General features: G+C 44.6%; 1 protein-coding gene across 3 annotated transcripts in view; it reads left to right on the forward strand.

Annotated features, from left to right (window-relative positions):
• The first annotated feature begins 6,089 nt into the window (after positions 1-6,089).
• ptprdb (protein tyrosine phosphatase receptor type Db) overlaps positions 6,090-26,528 on the forward strand; it is a 66,849-nt gene continuing 46,410 nt past the window's right edge. For all 3 annotated transcript variants that reach the window (XM_076090080.1, XM_076090079.1, XM_076090081.1), the window contains exons 1-3: positions 6,090-6,174; positions 18,512-18,657; positions 21,162-21,303. In XM_076090080.1, coding sequence (XP_075946195.1) covers positions 6,090-6,174; positions 18,512-18,657; positions 21,162-21,303 — 373 coding nt within the window. The remainder of the gene's footprint in view (positions 6,175-18,511; positions 18,658-21,161; positions 21,304-26,528) is intronic.

The following is a 26,528-nucleotide window of genomic DNA, read 5'->3' on the forward strand; positions in this document are numbered from 1 at the left end:
GGGAAACGCCAGAGGGCAAACAAACACTTTAAAGAATTAGGAAGAAAACAAGTGAAACCGGCAAAACGCCATAAACCAATATGAAACCAACCTCCACAGTGCCGAGGAGGGATTGTAATAAACTGTAAACTCATATCTCCTAATGATGGACTACTTTTTTGCCTTAGTTCAAGCCCTGTAAATAAAGAGGTCAAGTATTACATGCATTATAAAGAAGCGAAGGTTGAATACCCGGTAAAAACAAATTGTATTGGGCTGCAAATATTTACTCAAATGAAGATTTTTTGATTTCTAAAGCATTTAAAAATGAATTGGTCTTCTTTGATCACTAGACATGTGCTTTTAACAGTGAACTATTTGTGACAGTCACGTTTGAAAAGCTCTGATTGCGTGCCGCGCTCGCCAAGTTGCACAAAATTCAGAGGTTGCACGACTAAGCGCCGCGGCCGCTCGAAGAGCGTGTTTCGCAAGTAGTGTCGGCTGTGATCACGTCATTTTCTGGCGCGCACGCCTTGCGCAGGCTTTACTACGGCTGCAATAAACTGTGCTTCCGCTAGCTGTCTGCTCCGCTGCGTCTGGCTGGGCCTGGCTATCGCCAGATGAGTCACAACTTTGTTCGTCTCATTTTCTGTAAGTGTACCATTAAAGCATGGTGGATTTAGCAAACCACCTAGCTAACTAGCTAATTGCTAGCCATGCTTCAATGCTAGAATGGTGACAAAAACCCTGCCAAACAGGGGGCCGGTGGTAAGCTGCAGCGCTGGATCTAACGGTCCTTCCGCCTCACTCCGAAGTTAGGCCAAGCCAACTTACTAGCCAGCCAGACACTTTACAGCCCCCATGGACGTGTGTCCATAACAACCAGCAAAACTCTGCATTTCCTACTACTCCATTTCTTTGGCTGAAACATGCTTCCAGGGTCTACATGTAAGTGTCGGTCGTTCAGAGACTCAAGCCCCTGTGACCTTTCGTTACCCATAATACCCTTTTCTACGCAGGTGTGCAGAGATGTTCATCTCTCCAGAGGCATTAACAATACTTAGCTTGCCATGCACAGACATTTATGAGCCTATTTAATTACTGAATGGAACATTGTTGCGTATGAACAGATATGCAAAATATTTTGTAGAAAATACAGCCAATGTATTTAATGTGTGCGCCTCTCTCCACCTACACAACAACCAGCGTCTGACTCACTTTCTCACACACACACACACACACGGTACATACATACAGTAGTTGTTCCTGGGTGCCAAAAGTAGGTGAATCCCCCTGTACAGGCACAATGAACATCTCTGTCACAGCTTGATGTCATCAGCCGCCGCCTCCGCTGATACAGAGTTGTGTCCCCTTTAAAGATCAACGTTTCTCTTAAAAAACAAGCTCAGGGGTTCTTTCTGGAGTCTGTGTTCAGTAGTCACACACACCTCAAACAAACGCTCTCCCTTCAAGCCGTTTCCAGTTTTGTTTTCTTTTGTTGTGCTTCGAAAGAGACCGTTTTTATTTTGCCACAATTTTTCGCAAATCTTATTTCCATACTGCTTGTTATCTCTCTGCCGTGTGCACGTGTTTGTTTTTACCGCGGATTCCTTCTGTGCGTCTTCGACTCCTGTGGTCGCTCAAATAGACAAATCAAAGTGTCGAAATTTGGGACATGAAGGCAGTGCTGTGGGGGTAGAGCGAGTCGTGCGCTGATCGGAACATCGGCGGTTCGATCCCTGGCTCAGCCGGTCTGCTAGACTGCTGAATCCAAAAATGCGAATGTACGTGAATGAATATTTAATTTAGATACTGGCAGGCGGGTCGGCACATTGCATGGCAGCTTCTTCCATCAGCGTATGAACGTGTGTGTGTGCGTGTGTGTGTGAGAATGTTACCAATACAGTTTGGACCCCAACAAATCTGTTCTTTTTCTGACTTTGAGTTTACCACCGTCCCTAATGGAGAAGGAGGACGCGACCACTCGGCTTATCTTGTTTTTTTCCGTGCAGCCCTGTGACGCAACATATGCAAATCATGTCTCCATTGACATTTCTATCAGTCTGCCGCTGTTTCAACGGGGCAAATAGAATAAGTTAATTAGTATGTCTAATTGCGTTTAGTGGCTCAGCTTTTGGGAATATCGAATCAAATTAGGAGACTCAGTGTTGAAACACGGTTGGCCTCGAGCTGTATGCTTTTTAGGATCTGTCTTTTGTCTTTTGTCTCTGTCTTTCTCAACGTCCCTTCCAGCTGTACTACGCCTTCGCTTTGTAGTCTGCCCTCCTCTCCCTCTCTCATCATCCACCCACGCTTTCTTTTCTTTCCATTTTTGAATCTTTTTCCCTCTTTTATTTATTTTTTCCCCACTTCTGCTTCTCCACCTCACAACTTTTCAGCTCCATCTCTTAATCATTTGTTTGTCTCTTGCCTTCTGCGGCAACTGATGATGTAAGAACCACCAGATCTTAACCAAGATTTTTTTAGAAAAATAAAATAACCCTCTAAATGGGACAAAAATAAATAAAAGCTGTTAATCCAATAAGCAGCCAGTTAATGCAGTACCAACTTAAGATGATGTAAACGGTGGTTTGAAGCATTACTGTCACAGCTCTGCCATTAGGTGAGTGAGAGAGAGAGTGACAGAAGTCACTCTCTCTCTCACTCACCTAATCAGCTCATTCAGTGCACCTGCTAGTCACACCCACCTCATCAGCTCATCACTTTCACCTGCTCACTCTGCTGCACCTACTATTTAGACCCCAGTCTCACACACTCTCACTGCCAGATCGTTCTCCGCATTCATGCCAGACCTTCCAACGTTTACCCTTTGACGGATTTCCCATTACCGACCCTGCCTGTTTGGACTTCTCCGCCTTGCCTCTGCCCCGGTAAACGACTCAGCCTTCTGTCCCCGACCCCGAGATTCTGCCTCTGTTTCCTCGGAGTTCTGTCTGCCTTCTCCCTTGACGGCTTGGTGGGCTTGGTGTTCCACCTTGCGGGATTCTACACCTGTGCATATCCTAGACTGTTACCTGTTGTGTGTTCAGTTGAGAATAAAGCTTTGATTCCAACTATTCAGTGCGTCTGTCGTACTGCTTCTGGGTCCTTACCACACCCGTTACAATTATGGGTATATTTAAACCCATTTTATTATTAATGCGCGAGTGTGCTTGCATTTTCCCAACGCGTTAAGAGGGACATCATATTACATGATGACAAGTTGGTACCCGCATTTCAAACTGGGTGTAAACATTTAATCAATGGTTTGTAACCCACTATAATGTATATGAAGAACATACGTTAATTGACGGAGTTATTATGTCTTTGCTACATGTTTATATACAGCTTACAGATGATAGACTGTTACAAAAACTTCCAAAAATGTCCTTTAATCGTACATTCCAACTTCCTCTCGTGTCCTGGTCGTCCTCTGTTCTCTCCTTTCTCTCCTCCTCCTCCTGCGTCCTCCTGTCTGTTCTGTGAGGAAAAACACAAGCCAGTATGTCACTCTTTGAGTCAGTCTTTGTTCTGTCAGAAACTATCCCAGAGATGAGTGTGACTGATCGCTGTAGGCCCGGCCAGACAGACGCCGTATAATTGAGTGATAGGGACTAATGTAAGTGAATGGCTTCGAGCACTGTGATCCACAGCAGCGGCAGAGGCTCAGGCTCTCTGTTAGGCCCTCGGTAATACTAGCAACAGTCACCCAGATTACAATCTGGTGACTGTGTGTGTGTGTGTGTGTGTGTGTGTGAGGTTATCGCCCTTTTGTCTTCTTTCCATCCCGGCGTCTCTTTTCCTTCTCTGCTTACCACTCTACTCCGTTCCTCCTCCGTCCACACACCTTCTCCCCCTCCCTCCTGTTATCTCAGCTCTTTAATTAACGTGACATGCTGTGAAGTGAGATACTAAATAATGCAGGCTATTCCAGTGACATTGAATCAGCCCTAGTGATTAGTGGCCACACGCGACACACACGCACACACCAAGACGGATTCATTTTGCAGAAAGAAATGTGGCTCGATTAGACAAACATGAACGCTCGGTTGAGAGCAGTGTATTCCAAGAATGCATTTCAAAAGGCATTAGTATTTAGTTTACCGTAAAATGTGTGTACAGTACGCAGGGGTTTGTGGTAGTGTTTGTATTGTTTTCTAAAGTGAGCGCACAAATGTAAATACATTGGTTAAAAACACCGGAAATGCCACTAAACTCAGGTTAATAAAACTAAAAGTTAAGATATTTATTTAAAAAAACGTATGGTAATGGCCACTAGATAATTCAAATATAACTGAGCTCTAATAAGAATAAAACATTAATTTGTGTAGATGCACAAGGTGCTTGATTGTCACGCCTTTATCACACTGTATTGCATGAGTTCCCATATCTGCTGGAGCAGCGGACATCACAGTGCAGAGGACTTAATTTGTGCAGCCAGGGATCTAGGTTATCCCAAAGCAATTGTTTCAGACCAAACCAAGTGGAAAATCCTGTGTGGGTTTTAGTTGTTTGCTGCCTTGGCTGCAAGGATGCTAAGAGCTCTGGGTTCCAGCGTTCTTCCCCCCCCCCATCCTCGTCTGTTTTTAATCAGATGACTTGTTCAGGAGTGGAGAGGATTAAGACCGCTGCTGCTGCCACCGCTGATGACTCTGTCCGGTTTTTGGAAAAGCCCACAAACACATGCAAACGGCACAGGCACACGCTGCAGACACACACACGCGTGTATACTGTAGAAGCAGTTCAGCACAGGCAGTCAGCCTTAATGTACACAGAGGCATCGGCACACGCATGAGCCGGTCCATACGCATGCACGTACAGTGCAGGACCCGTCGCGTTCATTCATGCAAACATTCACATATCGCAATCGAAGCGTCGTCTCTCTCTCTCTCTCTCTCTCTCAATCTCTCTCTTTTCACCTCCGCTCGCTTTCGGCGTCTCTCTGCCAACGCCGTCCTTTTTTTCTGGACAGCAGCAGTGATCTGCCGCGTCTCATTGCGCCATTTGATTTGAGCCATGACATTTCTGACACAGACTGACGCCCGTCTCTACCAGTGCCAAACACTCACACCCAGGCGCTGCAGATGGCTGAGAGACAGTGAGACAGACAGAGGGACAGAAAGAGATGGGGGGGGGGGGTCTTACTTGGGGTCTTACTTGGGGGAAAGATGCTTGGGGGAGAGGAAGAGTAAAACGTGACTGATAAGATGAAAGAAAAGGAAGCAAAAGGGGAATCAAAGAGAGGAAACTCAGATTGAAGGAAGAGATATTTTGGAAACTGAACAGAGGTGAAGGTAACAAGAGGACAAAGACAGGGGAGGAAAAGGAGGGAAGGACTGGAGGGAGAGACAGAGAGAGTCTAAGTAAAGGAAGTGAGGTAAGTATGAAAGGATAGAGACATTGAGCCGTGTGTTGACGCAACACCACGTGCAGCGTAGCCAGCGGATCAGTCTCCTCCCACTTTAATCTCCTCAAAATCCATCAATCCCTCGCTCCGTCCCTCCACGTTAAAGCCATTTATTTCTTTTCATCAATATGAAATCATGGCGATTTGACATCCGGCGATTTGACATCCGGTATTGGAGTCGGCTTTGTAGATTGTGCAATGGGCAAAAACTAAAGCAGGAAAAACAACAAAAAAATGAGGCCGTTGCTTATTTAAAAGCCGACTGATGTTTTAAGTGTTTGCCATAAGTTGAAATTCATCAGCTACTTTGTGAACTCTAACACACACACACACAGACAGATACGCACACACATAGACAGACACGCACACATCAAAACACACCTCTGGCAATAATGAGTGTATGGTCCTAATGAAGCGAGAAGAGGAGACGCAGCTGCATAACTGTGTAAGGGCCTAGAGGGAACTCGCACACTTCAAGTCTGCGTGTGTTTGTGTGTGTGTGTGTGTGTGTGTGTGTGTGTTGGAGTGTGCACGCTCGGACACCATTATATCCAAAACTCTCTTAAAATGGGCTTTTGGAACGAGTCTAATGACTGCATTTTCTTTAACCTCCCTTCTCTCGCTCTCTCTCTCTCCAGGTTGTGAGGGCCTGTTTCTATCGTCCTGTCGTACAGTGAGGCAGTGAGCTCACGGTGGATACAGCATGCATGTGTCGACATATCCCATGATGCACTCTGCCAGTCCAGGCCTGCTCCTCCTCAGCTTCCTCTTCCTTGCTGATGCTGACTGTGAGTCCCCCCCCCTCCCCTCAGACCCGCATACTTATGTTCTCACACACAACTACACCCAGATAAAGACATGCATGAGGAGAAATGAATTTTAATTTATATAGGCAGTACATATCTTTTGAAAAAAGCGTGCGTGCACGAGCACACGCAGCGGTTGCAGTGACCTGATTTTCCCCCACAAACAGCTCCACTCCTGACAACACATCTCTACTGTATGTGTGGGTGAGTGTGTGTTGGGTAGCAGGTTTGATATGTGGCCAGCTGTTTTTCTCCATGCCAAGTAATACTGAGACAGACCACATATGGCAAATCAGATAATTTTCCCACTGCTTGTGTGATTGTGTTAAAAACGTGTGTGTGTGTGTGGGTGTGTGATCCCTGATTATGGCTGGTCCCATGCACATTAGTATTCTGGTTATGAGCCGTATGCTGCTTTTAATTACGGCTGCAGCTACTGATTATCTTTATTATTGATGAATCTGCTGACTATTTTCTCTATTAATCCTTCATTTCCCAGAGCCTATACAAGGTGACGTCCTCAGATTGCTTTTTTTGTACAACCAAACAGTCCACAACCCAAAGATATTCAGTTTGCTATCATAGAACGCTCAGAACAATGAAGCTTGGATGCTGACAACTTTTAATTAATTCCATTTGTACATAAGAATATATAAACTAGAAAAGTGCACTGACTAGGAAACAGATCTTCGCGTTTGTCTGCAACAACCATGCTGTATTGTAAAATTGAATAAATGCATAAAATATATTTCATTCAAACTCAAAAACAAGCGGTGATGTGTGCAGGCCATCGGCTCGAAATCGTCGTATACTACACTTCATACAATCTTGCCAAAATCAAACTCACCAAGGTGCCGGCTGCGTAGGAGCGGCTGAGTTGCTCAGAGGTACAGCAGCAAGTGTGCTGGTAGTGGTTAGTCAAGAGTATAGTGAGTGAGGAGTCAGCAGGCAGCCAATGTCAGTATAAAGCAGGAAACAAAAGGTGTTTTGAGAAAGATTGAGTCACCGCAACCATGACATGACAGGTCCTTGAGCATGCAGCCAAAGCCAGGCACCCAAGATATAATGCAGGTTTGCTGAAGCAGAATCAGATTAGATTAGGACAGACACAGAGACACACACACACTCACGGACGGACGGACGGACAGACGGACGGATGCACGCATGCTTACACACGACTGATCACATGATCCTCCTGCCGGAGATATTAAATAACTCAAACAATTAATAGATTATCAAAAGAGTTCCATTTTATGTGAAAACGACAAAACATTGTAGCCTAAGATTTAATCATATTTGGAATATCACAATATAAAGTCACCTGGTTATTCGTCTCCCTGTGTATGAAAAAAATGTTTAAAAAATGAAAACAACAAACAGCACAAAAAAACTAATTTATAAAACAAAGTGTATTCCTTTCATCACGACAAAATAATTAAAAAACATTCAAACACTCACATTCTATAAATCCCAGTAGAACCACCTGCGACTGGGACATTATCCAGGTTTCTGATCATCATTAAACCAGTGCCAGGCTTTTTTCAGCATGTAGACAACACCGCGGTGTTAATCATATATTTTTATGGCTACCTATCACATGACACAAGTTGAGAACACGCCTACACAGAAAGCAGGAAACAGATGAACGAGATATTCCAAAAACCCATTGACATTATACTCATTATATACTTGTGTGTGCAAACACACTTAGTATGGGTGTCTACCTGTGCGAGAGAAAGTCTTTGCCAGGCATGACTTCTCTGCCAATTTGTCAGGTTGACAAATGCGGCTTTGAATCTCGCAGCAGCTGTGATGGAACTGCCAGATTTCGGGGTGAGACTAAGGATGAAAGATATGAAGATAGAAGGGCAGTGTGGGAGGACTCAGAGATGGGATAGACTGAAAGAGAATAATGGACGAGAAAGAGAGGGGGGGTCAATCAAGCTCAACATGCAGACTGTAAAAACATCTGGGAATAATCCGTCAGAGACCAATGCAGTCTAATGGCATTTGAATTTAGATATATATATATATTTTTTTTAATCCTTGTTCCGTGAGTCTAAATATGATTTGGTAAATATGGTCAAAAGAAACCAAATAAAACACGCACAGCATGTTTGCAGTCTGTTTTGTTTTTTTGTGGAGGAAAATGCAGCCTGTAGCTCGTAGCTTGTGGTTGTACAATGCTGAACGTATATGATTGTCGCCCTGTAACACACACACACACACAGACACACACACACACACAGGCCCGAGGCAGCCGTCTCAGTCCTGCAACGCTTTAAAAGCACACACTCACACGGAGGCCGGTAAAAGCACACACATATCCACAAACCACTCTTGTTTTCCTTTCAGCCTCATGCCCTCTTGTCCCCTGCGTAAGTTCCAGGGTCGGCCAGTAAAGGCCCACTCATCCATCAAAACGGTGATGCTCCCAGACTTCCTCTACGGCGGCTAGGGGAGCGGCACAGACACACACAGACACACACACACAGAGGGTGGAAAAAGGCTTCGCATTTTGTGTCCTCTGTCTATATATCATTTTTTCCCGGTGCCCTCGTCTCATTCGCGGTGACCTTCCCCATTGCTCTTTTTCCTTGCCTGCATTGCTCGCCCATTCTCCGCACATCCATGTAATCTGGTGAGAAAGGAGGGGCAGAGGGCTCGGGGGGGGGGGGGGCTCGGGGAGAAAAAGGCTGTTCTTTTCTCTTTTTATCTCAGTGTGCGTGACGTACAATGCCTCTTTTAATATCAACAGTGGGGACTCAAGAGATTTGACTGTCGAGTATTCAAACAGAGGCCGCTGGGACGCTTGACATCTTTGTTGCTCGTCGTGTGTCGGCATGTTTTGAAATGTTAAACGTGCTCTGAAAAGTCGCTTGCTTTCAGTTGCGCTTATCTTCACTCACACTTAGTGCCAATTGAAATTAATACATTTTAAGGACAATTTCCTCCTCTGTGCCTGGATAGAGACAAGTTATTTATAACTCTAACATGCTACATATGTGCGTGCGTTCTGGTTTGTATGTTTTCTCCCCCTTCAAATTATAATCCAATAGCCTATCATCATACTTAACGATATAAAGTTGACACTGTCAGGTCCATTCTCCATCCATTGTGTGCGGTCCTTTTAAGAATTAGGATTTGGGAGTGACGCGGATATGAAAGCTAGTTTATCCGTCTTTCCTTTACAAGCAGGAAAATTATTTCTCTCTTTATTTGAGAAAAGTTCATATTTGTGTTGTCAAATTTCACTATGACCCTGAAATTCTGTCTCTTGTGTTATCATATACTGAATGCAAGCAAAACTACAGAGCAAAATCACACTCTTTCTGATTGAACCAATCTATGAACTGTCTGAAACAATGGATATCCAAAAAAAATTGCCGCACGCTTTGCGCGCAAACATGCCACTCCCCTTGGGGCTAAGCCCCCCCCTTCCTTTGAATCCTAGAAACACCCCTGCACTGCACCATATGTGCATTTCTGCACACAAGCGCTTCTGTAACAATACAAGCGGTGCACTGAGCTTTGCGTGTGTGAATGCACCTTTTTCCTCCCCCTTTCTCTCCGCCCCTCTCTCGCCCACCATTTATGCTTCTCGGTGTGTTTGTGTGCACGTGCGTGCATATGACATCTATCTGGTGGATTAAGAGCAATGCCCTGATCCCGTCGCTAAACTGGGCCACCGCTCCATGTGCGCAGTGAGATGCCCTGTGCGAGGAAACTGCGTCTCACAGTGTGTCAATCGGGGCGACGGGAGCCGATGCAACAACGGGGGTTTTTTCCGCTGACCCTCGTTTGCCCCAAAACCAACAAGCTGTCGTCCGTCCCCTTGCAGCTCGGATGTAACAATGAAAATTCCAGCTGATGTACAACTCCTCGTGTGTGTGTGTGTGTGTGTGTGTGTGTGTGTGTGTGTGTGTGTGTGTGTGTGTGTGTGTGTGTGTGTGTGTGTGTGTGTGTGTGTGTGTGTGTGTGTGTGTGTGTGCGCGTGTGTGTGTGCGCGTGCGTGCGTGCAACAGAACTCAACATAGCGTCTCCTTTTTCAGAGGCCACAATAAAGGAAGCAATGCTGAGCAACCCTTTAGTAAGCTTTGGTAAGCAGACTGTACATTTTGAAACCAAGAGTGGTTTAGAATTCTGCCTAGGGAGGCGCTTGGTAATGTGAAACTCTTTAGCCTGAGTTTGCGTGACATCTGTGCATTTCTAATTAGTTTTTTCCCCCTCCAAGGTTGATGTAAAAAAACAAAACAACACAGGGACATTATTAAGCTAAAATGACAGCCTCGCGGTCGTGGGCCTCCACCTATCCGTCATGTTGCGGTTTACCTCCACGTCTGTCCAAAATGTCATCCCTTCATCATTTAATCTTTTTAGACATTTGTGTGAGGTTTTCAGAATAACTACATGAGCTCTTGAGTTATGGCCAAAAACATCTTTTGTCAGGTCACAGTGACCTTTGAGCAACAAAATTCTTATCAGTTCATCCTCGATTGCAAGTGGACATTGGGTCAAATTTAAGGAAATTTGCCGAAGGCGTCCTGAGATGTTGCATTCAGGAGAGTGGGACAGACATGATGTCCCGGTGACCTTGACCTTTGCCCCTCCAAAATCGAAATCAATTTCATCCGTGAGTCTCAGCGGAACATTGGGCTAAATCTACAGAGCTTCGCTCAAGGCCTTCCTGAGATATGACATTCACGAGAATGGGGCGGACGACGCAGAAGAGGATGCCTTGTGAGCTGGGATGATCACAAGGCATTTTTTGCAAGACCAACTCAAGTCTCAAGTCTTTGAGATAGTGTTGAAGACAAGTCTCAAATATTTGAGATAGTGTTGAAGACAAGTCTCAAATATTTGAGCTAGAATCCAAGTCAAGTCTCACGTATTTGTGGAATTCAAAGCGTGGGCTCCTTTATCTATTAGCATATAGCATGAGTATTAGTGTTATCACGATACTGGAATTTCTAACTTTGATACAATACCTTAAAAACTATCAATAGGCCTATTTGCATATTGAATATAATATTTCCAATACCATGGGGAAAAACTGAAAAAAACATTGAGGGGCTAAATCTTGATTTTTGGGTAAAAGCTAAATATAACAATTTAGTACTAAACACAGTGGTTGTATAAATATGATTGGTGATGTCACTGCAAAAACCTCACTTCCACAAAGGATGGCAAACGAGACGGGGGTCCTGTAAAGATCGGAGGGAGGGAGAAAGGGCAGCTGGTAACGGTGTTTCGATTGCGTAGAAAATGATGTACTGAAGTAATGATGAAGGATTGTTCACGAGTGCCAAATCCCGAGTCCCAGTCGAGTCTCAAATCTTTTGAGGACGAGTCTCAAGTCACTGTGTGTGTGCGCCGAAAGTGCGACACGAGTCCAAGTCGCCGACTCGGGTCCCCATCTCAGGCATGAAAAACAGCTTGTTTCAGCTACTGAAAATATCCCATTTTCACACATGACATATTGGGCCTGAGTACAACACTGGAAAGACCGAACTTGCTCATATGGTGACTGATTGACCTGTCAACATGCGACCATATTGCCAGCACTCGCGTGGCCTTGAGGTTGGCTGGGATCTGAAAGGTTGGGTCAATCCCCCACAATGACAGCACCGCTACTTTTGGCTTACCATGGGAGCCCCTTGAGCGAGGCACTGATCGCCATGTGCTTAGACAGGAGTCAGTTTACCTGTATTTCATGCAGCTTCCCCCCAGGTTCTAAGGTCAAAGGTCTAAGTTACTATAAAAATCAACTTGTCATTGTTTTTTGTGAATTCCAGTGAGTTTACTCTTTAATGTTGTTTTCAGTTTAGCTGAGGCTTTTCACATTAGATCAGCTAAATTGTTATTTCTACCCTCCAAATAAAATCAGTGTTATTTCGTTTTTGCTCAAGTTCTTGTATATTTACTGCCAGTTGAAAATAAATGCACTCTGTTACATTCCCTTCACCCACACACAAAGTCTAGCTTCGTATTTGACGCATTTGATATACTTTGAAAGGATACCCTGCTTACTACACCGTGTACTGCCATACAGGATACAGCACATGGTGTCATATGCTGTACAGATAGTAACGCACCTTGAGGCGAATATGCGACGTGTGATTCTGGGTATGAAAATAAATCAGCTTAAGACTGAAATTGGTCCCTCTTTGGTGAGAACATAAGAAGGCAGACATTGCATGTGCATTATTAAAGATTTGTCAGGTCAATAAGGATTTACGTTCAGTGCCACATGCGTGTGGATGTCCCCTTGTGATTATGCTCGCAGTTGTCTGTTTTGTATGTATATGTATGCAAGCATGTGTCGTGCTTGGATTAGACAAGAGATTAGATTGCGATAAGTATCTAGTTTCGTGCGAGCTTCGCAGCTTCTTGTCACTGATGGATGAGGAAAGAGAAGAAAAGACAAGATCACAAAAAGGTTTCTGGGGGGGGGGGGATTAGTGAAGGTGGTGAAACAGAATCAAGCTGTTGTCTTCGATGAATTGTGCTTCTTTTCTGTGATTGATTGGTATTGCCTGGCTCACTGAACTGTCCAAAGTTCATTGATTAACACGTGTGTTTTTTTTTTAACTGACATGTGTGAAAACAGCTTTTGAGGATGAAACAGATGAGATAAAGTCTGAGCTCTAGAGATGAGCAAGGAGACCAAGAGACAATATGTGTACCTTGATGGTGCAAGGCTTTTATTTGATAGATAGATTTGTTTTGAAAGTTCCCAAATGCTAGGTTCAGGCCAGGGAATGTCATGAAGTTTCATGCCGAAAAAAATAAAGATGAATTCAGGGAGTTTTCACTGCTGTTGAACTAATAAACGGGTAATTTCTTACCCTTCAGACATCGGGAGGGTTAACGTGGTTTGACAGTTGTTTATTAAGAAATAAGAGAGAGAAATCGGCTGTGACACTGCAGAGAAGTCGACAGTGATGTTGTGTCAGGAAATCAAGAAATTAGCATAACTCTAATCGCTCTGAAAATGTCCTTTCATTTCCTTATTCTCAATCAGCATGCTGCTTATCAACACAACTAATTTCAGTCATTGTCTAAAGGAGTTACGGTGTATTATCAGGAATCAGTTATGGCATTTTTATCAAAATTCTGCTCTGGCAATGATGTGCCCGCTCATCTGGAAGATGACAATAAACCTTAAAAATTTAGAAACGACCCCTTTCCGTCGACTCCAGTGCAAATATCTCTGCATAGAAGGTGACAGAAATGGGTCACGTCACAAACATGTTCAGAAGTCATACACACAATTAAAAGGCAGATCACAGTTATGGTATTATCTCACCTGTTTACTGCCAGTGCTGCTTTGAGGGTAGCCTGCTGTTGATATTCTGGGTAGAGGGCTTCTTCTCTTCTTCTTCTTCTTCGCAGCGGGGCCTATTAGCGGCTAGCATAGCTGTGCGCCCATCCGTGGGTAACAGGATCTGACCAGCATTAGCTTAGCGTTAGCTTAGCAGGTGCACCCGTCTGTGAAGAGGCCTGGATAGCATCAGCCTAGCTCTGACTTAGCAGAGCGACGGAGTGTGAGTAACGCGCTGTGACCGGCGCTGAGAAAACCCTCTGTTCGTTTCTATGGGAAGCCAGCCCTGACCCAGTAAAGTTGTGTACCCAGTGGGTAGCCCATGTGTTTCTAATGATCTGTGTATAAAAGAAGACCCCATTTGATTAATTCCTCCCCTTGTGTTTCTAACAAATTAACCCTGATTAACTCTGCACTAGCCAGACCCTGGGGGCAGCCGTGGTGGGTAAGAGGCATGCTAATTGGACATGCATTCCAATTGGCGGTAAAAGTGCATTTTATTGTTTTGCTATTGCGTCATTGTGAAAGTGACAACTGAGGATTTGCATACAGTGACAAAGTACAAGTCATAAGCACGCAATTTTACATGAGAGGAAAACTGTGTCCTCCAGATTTGGTTGAGACACAGACGGACACTTAAACTCTATGAAACTTCAACAACATCTCGTCTTTAATGGGAAGATTTATCAAAAGTTACGGTGCTTAATTGTGCATAATTTCATTTCCTACGTTGAAACGGCCCATTTTTACCCAAATGTTTTCCGATTGACACTCATGTGTGCTGCAGAAGGATGATAGCTGTGTCTCCGTGTTCATTGGCCCCAGCAATCCAGTTTCATTCCCAGGACAAATGCGAGCGGCTGATAATTTGCTCTTAATGTGTCGGTTCTGATGTTAATGTTGTAAGTTATGGCCCTGGCCAGCTGCCCGCCCACTCTCCGGGGCTGACTATCGCGGCCCTGGCTCAGGTCTCGATATTGGCCTCGTTCCTCAACTTGTCTGACAAGCCTGACTCTGTTCTCATTTGGGGAGTCATCAGCCAACCGCCCACCACCACATGCAACACCATGCAGCTTGATCTTCTCCTGGCAAGGGCCGTAAATTGCTCATTACGTGCCTAACTATCGACATGAGCACATACACAGGACAATGTGAGGCGCAGGCACAGATGCTTGGCAAGATATCTTTCTGATCAGGAAGTTCTGTAACCAATTATCCCCTTCCTCCAAAAAAAGGGATGATCCAAAGATTCAATAATTACTGATTCTATATTCCTATCTGTGATTCTTTACTTCGTTGGTATTTAAGCATCTCAGAGCTGCTTTTTTCCCCCCAATTTGCAACATTGTCAGCTGCAGTATCAGACAGAGTGGGTCCATTTTGTGCTGCTGAGTCCATTGCTTCTGGTTGATTTGCTTTATTGGGAAAGGCTGGTCTGCTTTATGCTTTTTCACATCAGCTAAGTGATTGAGGGCACACAAGATGAGGCATGAGGGCACATGAATTGCAATTTTTTGGAAGAGATCTGTGAGTTTAGATCACTTAATGCATCCCAGGAAAAATAACACAAATGTCCTGTTTGATTATTATTTCACTTAGTGGACATTTATAATCAGAGACCAGCATATTTCAAATCAAATAGCATAAAAACAATAAAACGTCACTTTTTCTAAATCTAAATTGCCATCAAATACAAAACTTATATTCTTTCTGCGTCGTAAAAAAGTATAGAAACCCCATATGGGAACTTTAAAAACTATAGGCTACTTCAACAACCTAAGACATGCATCTTTTGAGCTCAGCTCCATCTGTTAAACCTCCCAAATATATACTTTCCATTCATCAATTCATACAATTTTCCGATCTTAATACTCTATATTCGTAAATCATACTCCCCGAAGGTTTGTGCCAGCATCTGTTCTTACAAACTCCCTCCCTCTCGCAGTGTCCCTCTAGGTTAAGACAGCATCTGTCAGCTACAGTACGTCCCTGTAGCCTCCTACAAAGTGTCATTAGCTTCATACAGTCTCTCTGTTTGGCTTTTTCAGCTACTCCAGTGAACCTCCGTAGCCCCATTACGGTTTGCAGGTTCATTCGAGGGGAGTTTACCCAGGAATGGTCGCATTTGTCACAGTTAACTAAACTAAAATGTTGAAAAAGAAAAACATTTGGAAGAGAATCATAGCAGAATCTGTCACCAGTCTAGTTTTTACCTGTATGTCAGAAGTCCACATTATCTATGTGGTCACATTTTTTATTCCAGGCCACCATCATTCAATGCTACCCAAACGCACTCTTTCTATTTCTTCTTTTCAAAAAGACATAAAGATCTCTCTTCCCGGTATCAAAGTTCATTACACGTCTTCAGCCGTGACTCGAAAGTGGTCCTGGGGGGGGCTGACTTTGTAATCCCTGCCATCTGTTGTGTAGATCAGATCCCACTGTATGGCGACCTTTATGTAGGCCGCCCTCCATCCACCCCACACACACACACACACACACACACACACACACACACACACCGAGAGGGGAAAGATTGGCTCTGTCTAATTCCATCTAAATCTCTCTCCGCGGATCCACTCGGTAGTTTCCCCCTCACTTCCATCTTGGGTCATATTGAGGGAAAAGAGGACGGCTGTGAGGAGCACCTAAGCATGTGACTGCTACAAAGTGCCCCCTCGTAGAACAAGATCTTGTGCGAATTTTCCAAGCCCATCTTATTTATTTATTTAAATCTGAAATCCATGAAATAATAATAAACCTGCAGCCATCCCTCCTGTCCGATTAAAAGGGCTACGAATATTGAAGTGCCCTTTTGAGCTCGGTCGCTCCCTTCCTCGGCCCAAATGTCAATGCTTAATCCCACCAAACGACCCTGATTAGAACAGTTAGCAGCGTCAATAGAGAGCGGAGATGTGGTGCGGGGATGGAAGAGGGAGGCTGAACATGGAGAGAAAGTAGCGAAGGAAGGGAAGGGAGAGAGGGCCGTAAAGAGAGGGGAGGAGGAAAGAACCAAGGGGGGAAGTGCGGAGCATACGGTTGCACCCCCCCCCCACCACCACCACCACCACTTTTCCTCATTAAGTCAGTCAATGTGACAGGAAGACTTATGTAACACCCCAGAGACGGAGGGAGGAGATGGAGAAAGAGTAACAAGGAGGAGGATGAAAGAGGGAGCAAGGAGAGCAGCTGTGAAGGATAGTGTGTGTGGGGGGGGGGGGGTTCAGTGGCAAAGAATTAGAAGCGAGTAAAAAGATAAAGGGGCAACATATGAGAAAGAGGGAACATAAGACAATTAAACAGGAGAGGCATGAAGAGAGGAATCTGGTTAGAGAGATGAAGAGAAGGGAGGGAAAGATCTTCTTCTTCTTTTTAAAGCAATTGAAAGATCTACCGTGCATTTTAGCATGGCTCCGCTGGCTTTACACTTTTCATTTGTTTTGTGAGGGAGAGATTAGCAAGAGGATTAATAGAGCAATTCTCCCTCTCTTCATTCTTTCTGTTTCCCTCTCTCTCTCTCTCTCTCTCTCTCTCTCAGATGGGCACACACACACACAGTGGCTCACTCGTCATGCACACATGTATGCCGCAATGGTGTGCACATAGAAATCGCGTGCAGCATTAGGGCCCGCAACTGTTCTAGTCCAGTTTTTTTTTTGACTGATCAATGATCAAATAAAAACGTTTGTCCGATGGGACGTCTTCAAATAGCTTGTTGTGTTGTTGTGACATTCATCAATTAATCGTTAATCAAAATTGTTGTCCATAATTGTCAATCGACTCATCTTGGAAGTGTGTATACACGTTAAATGCCATATGCGAGGACGGAAAGTAAGCATAAACACACACACACACACACACACTCTCTCTCACACACACACACACTCTCTCACACACACTGTTCTACTCAGTTGTTGAGGTAGATTTGGCCGTGAGCCAGCGAAGGGTGGAGGTGATCGGGCAGCTCGGGGCTCTCCGACCATGTTTGCTGGTACATCTGGCTCGCTCTCGCTGACTTTATCTCTCTTGTCTCCATCTCTCTCTCCCTCTCTCTCTCCACCTCATGCTCACTCTCTCTCCCTCACCCATTCCCCTCTCCATCTGTCTCTCTCTCTCTCTCGCACGCATTCTCTTTATCTCCCCCGCTCTTCTGCTCCAGCTCTCCCCCCGCTCTTTCAACGTTTCATCGTTTTTTTCTCTCCTCCTCTGAAAAGCTTAGCTTTTTCTGCCTCTCTCCCTCCCTCCTTTTAAAACAGCAAAAAGCAATTTCTCTCCCTTTGTCAGGGCGGTTGGCGGTAAGCCCTTAAATAGGGATTTTCTGGTTTGGCTGGAATGCCATTAGGCGAGCTGGCGGTGACGTGCCGTGACTGACGTGCCGAATCTTTTTGATGTCGTGATGTCACAATCCAGCGGGAGGCTGTGGTTATGATATTGTTGGCGTCCCCGGAATGAGGGGCTTTAGTGGTCATGTCAGGAGTAAGTCTTCATAAATCCTTTATGGCACAGAAATATTAAGCTTCTTTGGTGGTACATGGACAGTGGGGGAAACATGGTGGAACGTGCACACACGTGTACAGAAAAAGAAAGAAAGATGCACAAAGCCACCCGCATGCACTGACAGACAGATGTATAGATGCGTGTGTACTCCAAGAATTCACACTGTCACTGTTCTGATTTGTTTTCATTTGGAATGTTCCTAAAAGTGCATCATTGTCCCGCCTCTTTTTTCAACTAAAGTGTCCACACACACACACACACACATATCTGGCATTCCCTTTCACACACCACGCAGAGGTCTCCAACATTACAGATGTGTGAATGACAGATTATGGTAGCATATCAAGTGGAAATATGACGTTTAAGTGCATTTAGAAAAAGCACAATAATCCATTAGAGAATATGTGCATGCATGTGTCAATGCTTGTTGGTATAGAATGAATGATTGTCATGTTAAGAGCATCGACACAAACTAACTTTATACGCGTTTCTACACAGCACCCCCCAGGTTTACGCGAACCCCCGAAGATCAGACAGGAGTCCAGGGGGGAGTGGCCTCCTTTGTGTGCCAGGCCACGGGGGATCCACAGCCCAAGATTGTCTGGAACAAGAAAGGCAAAAAAGTCAGCAACCAGAGATTTGAGGTATGATGCTGAGATGCTGATGAAGGAAGTGTAACTTTCTGTTGTTGTTGTTTTTTTTTTTGTATGATAGTACGGACTTCTTCTCATACCGAAATGGTAATGGCTCAGCGTTCCACAACAGAGCCACGACTCTGTGTGGACCCCGCTGTGTCCAAAACACCAAACACCAAAGCAGTGGTGTCTGGAAAAAGCAGGATGACTGTTTTCAGCGGTGTCGGTTCTTGTTGTTCTATTTTCTTCAAATACCTTTCTCACAGCAGACATTCTGATTGTCAAAAAAACACAAGTGTAACCAAGCCCCAAGTAAAGAGCAGCTGGCTTTGAAGCAAACTTTACAAAGTGGCCCATGGTATTACAACTAAATAATTCATTTGGAGGTCAATCAACTTGTCAGTACGGACACTTGAATAGCTCTTTTTTAATCATCAGACCCTGAACGTTGTAAAATGCACTAATAGCCAAATCCAGAGTTAATGTCCTTCCTCCGCTCATGTGAATGAGCCCGAGAGCGAGGCTGAAACGACGGCTGGGAGGCGGGGTTAAAGGAAGCACTAGTGCGCTTGCTTTATGGCCCCATGGATGCAGAAGATCACCGGACGATCCGGATCATTTTACCTGAATTTCTTACTTGGAAGTCAAATGTAACGGGCCCCGCCTCCAACGTTGTATCCAGTTGTCGTTGTTCGTCCATGGGTGTGACATGCATAGCATTAATAATGGCTGTAGAGCCTAAAATGGGAGCTGGTTTGCGGATTAACGATTAGTATACCGAACAAAAAACTATTTCGAAACTGCCCTGATAATCTGTTGTTTAACCGAATAGTTTGACATTTTGGGGAGCACATTTATTTGCTCTCTTGCTGAAAGTGGAGGAGATCAGTACCACTTCTTCTTGCGTCTGTCCGTTGAATATGAAGGTGGAGCCAGTTAGCTTATCCTAGCTTGCTGACTCCTAAATGGAACAGAGCCAACATTAATGCTACTAGTTACACATGTGCTTTTCCTTCGTCGACAAATCAGATCGCCCGCTGTGAGAAACGTGTATTGTTGCCACTGTTTTTATTGCAGTTTAAGTTGACATTTAAGTCAATAATGAGTCTTGTGTTTGAAGTCCAAGCTAAACTGTTCACCTGCTTCTCTTCATTTGTACTCCAAAGGTTATACAACTGTGTGAAATGCTATCTGCTCCAACTCTTTCATATGTCAGATGATGCCTCTGGCTGCAGTATATGAGATTCTTATATGATCAGCTTTATTAGTTTCCCCAAGACCTTTGATTTATTTCACCGCCTCACGAGTCACTCTTAGATGGAGATGATGGAGAACCCCCCCCCCCCCCCCCCCCCCAGTCAGTTTCACCCAGAGCTCAGGGTGCTTTTCCACTTTAATAAGTCCAGTTTCCTCCCAGGTTTGAGTTCATCTCAGCCCGTTCCTGTTTGTGATTAAATCACTCGGGGAGATATTTTATTTTTAATCCACCCTATATAAGCTCGGGCTACTTGCTATATATTTCTTTTTGTCTGTCGTTCAAGAGTTGTTGAGGGATTTCTTTTCATTGGATTTCCGTTGGTGAAAACCCTATCAGAATTCCGAATCCAGATCTGGTACACATGCATGTATTAAACTTATGCAAGAGCAATGACTGATGTACAATCCAGTATTTCAGAAAAAAAACATCTCAAATTGTTACATATCGTAAATATGAAAAAAAGACATGAGGGGCAATCAAGGACAATTTTATTCTCAACTATCCCATCTATCCTGTTCTATTCTTTAGAATCTGTCAAAAGTTACTTTTAATCATCAGTGGACTGCTTCTCTGGTGCTACTTGAGATCTATTTAAATGTGTGGAGTGATTGATCCTAGACTGTGGGTCCAGGTATGCTTTGTGGTTTACGGCTTAAACCTGATTTAGTGCTCTCATACGTCCCAGGCTCTGTCCCCTCAGCTTCCCTCGGCAAATTAAAAACTAGGAAAGGATCTTTATTATTGAGCTGCAGACAATGTTGGAGATAAAATTAAAAACAAACAGCAACACCAGTCAGTGTCCAATGCTTCAGCTGAACATTTAAACACACCTGCCACTGCTGTATCTGTAGCACGGTGCAACATACATTCATATATATATTTTTTAAGTTACTGGTGTTTTGGACACTTTGGAGGCAGCAGAAACAAGCTGTTAACACAACATTGGCATATCATTATATATCAACGTTTGCCCATGTAAACATGCAGCAGACACAGAGCAACATTAGCATTCGTTTGAAGTTGTGTTTCTGCTCACCTGATGAATGTAAGTTCAATATTCACTCTCTTTTAGCTCTGTTTTTGGTCTCCTCCAACTCCCGAGGGCAATATTAGTCTCTGTAGCTTTGTCTGTTGCCTGGTATGGGGAGGTACATGTGTACAATGGGCGTTTTACAAGTGGCACCTTTCACTTTACACATTCTGATCCATCGTTAATATATTATATTGATTAAACGCCTTTCTCCTTTCGAAACAGGTTATAGAGTTTGACGACGGGTCCGGCTCGGTCCTGCGGATCCAGCCGCTGAGGACCCCCAGGGACGAGGCCATTTACGAATGTCACGCCTCCAACTCTGCAGGAGAGCTCATTGCCTCCACCCGACTGAGTGTGCTACGGGGTCAGTGTGCTGTCAAATTACTAATCATGATACCTGGACATACATCATGGCCTCAGTATGGGTTTTCCGTGTGTCACCTTACTGTGACAGTACCTGACAAAGCAGTCACACTTTACAGTTTTCCTAATGACATCTCTGTAATTAGGTGTTTGGATTCAAGGACCATTTATTGTCGTTATGCAACACAGGGATGCACAACTAAGGGCAGTTGTAGCCCACTTGCAAGACAAGGAAAACATAACAAACAAAAAAAACAGTGCATTCCTGTAGTGCATTCTTTAAATTAGCATCATAAGGGATGTAAATAGCAGCAACAAAAACAATTCGCTGGTAAGATAATATGGCCGACATCTTCTCATTAAAAAATCATTAAAACATCGTCCATCAACGACTATGTTTGAGCACCAAGCATCATTAATGTAAACACAGAGTCCACTGCACTCTGTACTGCGGTCCGCCCGTCAAGTGCAGCCTGATCCGGGACACTACGGTGGTGCCAGGTCTCTGTGAAGATGTGGGCTCAACAGTCGCCAACCTCCCGCCGCTGGGTTCGCCTGAAGTCTTATTTCATCCATCTTATTTTCCTGCGACCGAGCATCAGACAGACACCCAGCAGCAGGCTGGGTAGTGGAGTAGCCTCAGGTCCTAGCTGGGTTAGCTTAGCTTCCATCTCGCCATCTCCTTTCTTTCCTCCCTGCGGCAGTTTGGTGGCGTTTTGGTTCGGCAGGTCTGGCTGGTTGGTCGGCCGCGGGCGGTGATCGTCTCTAAGTCGGCTGCACTTAATTCAATCCCTACGCTTCATTCTCCTGATGATGATGAATGTATTTTGTCATTAGTGCTCCAGTAATGAACAAAACTAAAAATTAAGACAAAACAATTAAGCAAAATTCATGGTAGCTACCGGCGTGTACATGCGCCGCCATTGCCATAGAGAGATGCAGCAGAAGAAATGCAGGAAACATGATTATAGTTATTTAACGTCAACTGACCTGTGGCTCCTCATAGATTCTAAAGGTAGAGTTTATATATATATATATATATACAGTATATATATATATAGCATATAATCCTGTCGAAATCAGGTTTGTCAAATGTGATACATCTCTGTCGATGTTCTTCAAAACTATTTATTCAGAAGAGGCGGAGGCTTGTTGGATGTTTCCTCGTAGATATACAGCATGTGCAAGTGTAAGCCCGGGTCCACTGCGGTAGATGTTGTTTTTTTTGTTAGTGTTAGTAAGAGTCCATTAATGCAGATGGCGATGTTAGTGTTGGTGGAGTCCATTAGGAGAGCATTATGTACCGGTAGTTTTGAAGCTCAAGAGTATCTTAGCGAGTGAAGCCGCTCAAGTGTGGATAATCACATCGCCTGCCTTTACAGTACACATGCTCGTGGGGAAAGGACGCGCAGCCTATTGTTCTACCATCTTGTCTCTCACTCTCTCCCTCTCGTCTCTCTGAGGGGTAATAACACAGTCTGCAGCGCTTCCTCTCTCCTCTGTCTCGTCTGTCTTTGTTTTTTTTTTGTCTCCCAAGTTTCTTCCCCTCTTTCGCTCTCCCCCCTTTCTGTCTTTTCACACTTTGTTCCTTTCCTCTCTGTGTCTCTCTTTCCCTCTCCATATGCTCTTAGGTCCACTACACAGCAGCCTCTAAATTATTCACATCAGACCACTCTTAGCATCTTCTGGGCCGTTCCGCTCCATCCATCCAGAATTTTCCCTGTCTCACATGGTTGTCTTTGTGCTTGTGTGCGCGCACATCTGTATGCGCTCATGCTTCTGTGTCCCTGCATCTATTTTTGATTCATTTTTCTTCCCCCTCCCTGCCTCCCTTGATGGAAGCTATCCGCTCGCGTCTAATCTTTATCTTCATCGAGAACGTAAGAACTTATGCATGCACACATAGGCAAACCACACACACACACAAACGTATCCTCAATCTAAGACAGTGAGTCTTTATGTAGTGATTAGCCTCTCTCTACTCCTATGAGGAGTCATTGTGTTGTGGAGGACTAAGAGGCCACCTGGGAGCAGCTAATAGCCCCTGATATACTGTCAGTCCAAATGTCAGTTGGAAAGTACACACACAGATCCAGGCAACACACACAGAGTCTTGTCAGTCTGTCATGTCTCCTCGTCTCCCTGGCTCTGTAAAGACACAGCTCCAGTGACTGACTGACTGACTGTCAGACAGGAGGGATCCGGTGTTAAGGTCAGCCGGCTTAATTACTGAGGATTAGAAGTGGGCTAATTGAAATCTTGGCTTCCAGTAAACGGCCGTGATTGACAATGGCTGAAATAATAATGAACTCGAGAGCAATTATGCCTCAGGATCCAGTGTACAGTCCGATACTGTATAATTTATGGTTTGGTCAATGTGAGTCAGTCCAAAAAAACGTATTTCCTTTCTTCAAGGGATAGTGTGTAGCATTTAGGAGGATCTATTGGCAGATATGGAATATAATATTTATGAGAATATTTTTCGCGTTTCATCACTTGAAAATAAGAACTGTTGTGTTTTCCGAACCTTAGAATGAGCCGTTTATATCTTCATTCGGAGCAGAGACATTCCCGCCTTTTACGTTTTCACGTCGACCTTAAATGAAGGTTTCATTTTCTGTGTTTTAGTACTTGCTAAGATCTTGGAACATGGCGACAATGAAGTCTGATGATGCAAAACAACATGAGCGATCAGATGGTCGGACAGGTTGTAAACAAGCCATCATTCAGCCAGAGTATCTACATCACAACATGTAAAAGAAATGGAAAGTCAGCGCAGCAGAAATGTTGGTGATATAAGTGAAAATGGAACCAGGAAGTGGGACTGTAAACTGTCTTTGATGTTTGCAACGGACAGCGTGGATCCATTTTTAGTAATCACTGTGTTCCCTGATCTAAACAAGTTGCTAGGTTGATGTGTAATGTTGTTATTATTGGTAAGAATGATGGCCAAAAACTAGGAAATTTAAGACCTGTAGCTTGTACTAACTGGAATTTGGGAACCCTCTAATTAAATCCCTCATATTATAATCCCATAAAGTCTCACCTGTCATCATATCGTATACATCTTACTATAATAAATTGGTCGACACAGTTGTAAAAGTTTAGCGCAACCCCACGGTTTTTTGCCATGTTCTCACAATGTATTTATGACAAAAGACCCTACAAAACAGCTTCATGAGATGCAGAAACAAAAACAAGCCGTGGCCTCACAAGCCAGACCAGACTTGAACCTGACAGACCTGACAAAAACAGGTTTGTTTGCAGGTGCAGATGTTTCACTCAAGCTTATGACATAGCGGCCGGCTCCCGCTTTCGTTCCCATGATTGTACGACCAGGCTTGACCCGCGAACCTCTTCCAGATTTGCCGATGACAAACGCAGCGAGCGATGTGTGTGGATTTAATTTTTTGGGTCTCGCATAAAGAGGACAGTGTTCGCCCAGCGGTTTCCCATGGTCGGCTTTTTCTATGAGCTGTGAAATTAGCTGGACCTCTCGCTCAGTGGAAAACACCAAAGTGGGAGCAGGTCCAAACGAAACAGTGGGATGTGTGGAAGGCTTCGTCGACAAGGGGGAGTGTAGGGTTACGCATCTGCTCTGACCTCAGGGGGTACTTAACTGTTCTGCAGCTCACACACACACACACACACACACACACTGGAGCAGCTTTGTCCCCAACACACTTTGGTGTTGCTTACACCTGTCCCCCATGATGGATGAGCGGACAGCTGGTTATGTGAATGTGTTAACATGTTTGTGTGTGTGTGTGTCTATGTGTGTGTATCAACTCATTAGATCGCTCCTTAAATGCCTCTTCACACTTTTGTCAGCTTTTCAAAATGAACATTTTGGGTGTGATGTGGTGATTGCGGGAGAGAGGGGCAAAGAGAGACGCATGATCTTGGGGAGCAGCATCCTGACTGTGCGTCCTCAATGCTCGCGTCCCACCCCAGGTAGATGAAATAGAATGCATTATTGCTGCCTACGAGGGGCTGTCTTTGAAGTAAGCGTTTGCATAATGAAAGCGGAGAGAATCGGGATTGCTATGCCGTGTGTGTCCCCTGTGCTCTCTCTCTCTCTCTCTCTGTCTGCGTTTCTCGTGCTCTCTCCCTTGTTCTCTCTCTATTTTCCTTCCTGTCACTCTTGTGTCCATTGTTTCTTTTTGCACTTTTGCCCTCTTTCTCCACCCGTCCACGCAGAACAGAACACCCCGGCACACACACGCACACACAAACCCCTTCTGATCTTGTCCTCCCGGTTTATTATGTCCGTGTTTCCATTTGTCGGGGCGTTGTGATTGATTGAAACCAGAGCTGTTAAAAGGCCACACATACACACACACACACATGCTCGCTCGCTCTCGCAAAGCCTAGTGTCTCACGACCCGTCGGCTACGGTTCGATGGGCTGGTACCAGAATTAGCATCTCCTTGGCGAGGTTCCGCGCTGGGATTTCCCATTAATGAGGCTCTGTGTGGTTGAGAGGGATGAAGTCACGGGGGATTCTTGGTAAAGAAAAAAGAAAAAAAATTACAATAGACTGCCTTCTACATCAAATACAAACACACGCAGGGATGCCTAGCTCATCGGTCCACATTCACCAGGATTGTCTTTATCCACTTTATTATGGACGACTCGTGAATCTGACAATCTACCTCTGCCGGAGAGTGCGGCCTTGAACGAAAGTACAGAATTAGTTTTTCAAAGCTGATTTTCTCCGAACCCCTTTCATTCTACGAGTGAATACAGTTCAGACGTCTTTGATCCCCCGCCTCCTCGAAGCATTGTCCCCTCCTCTCCCTCAATTCTCCCACTTCAGCTGAATGAAGTTGGCCCGCTGCCTTTGATTTCCCTTCATCACAGCGGAGCGACTCCTCGTGCTTGATCTAATCGCCCCGGATGTCGGCGGAATTCGCATTTGATTTGTCGTCCCCAAAAAAAATAAAATAAAAAGGGGGTGCCGGGGTCCCAGCGGAGGCGTCTTTATTTGACTCGCCTGTTTGATTCATACAAAGGGCGGTGAGCTTCCCCGAGAAGGTCGTGTGCATTAGACTGAGCGGGACAAAACGCGTGGCTCAGCTGTTACTGAGTCCCAGCGGAATAGAGCATTTGATTTTTAAATTGATTCTTATTTGAGGAGTGATCGCCTAAAGCTTTTTTGTGAGATAGTTTGTCAGGTGGAATGAAATGTTACTCATTCTATTTGACCTCACTGTCGTGTCCGCG

Source organism: Anarhichas minor, unplaced genomic scaffold (assembly GCF_050575085.1).
Source record: "Anarhichas minor isolate MPS153535 unplaced genomic scaffold, ASM5057508v1 ptg000012l, whole genome shotgun sequence".
NCBI classification, from domain to species: Eukaryota; Metazoa; Chordata; class Actinopteri; order Perciformes; family Anarhichadidae; genus Anarhichas; species Anarhichas minor.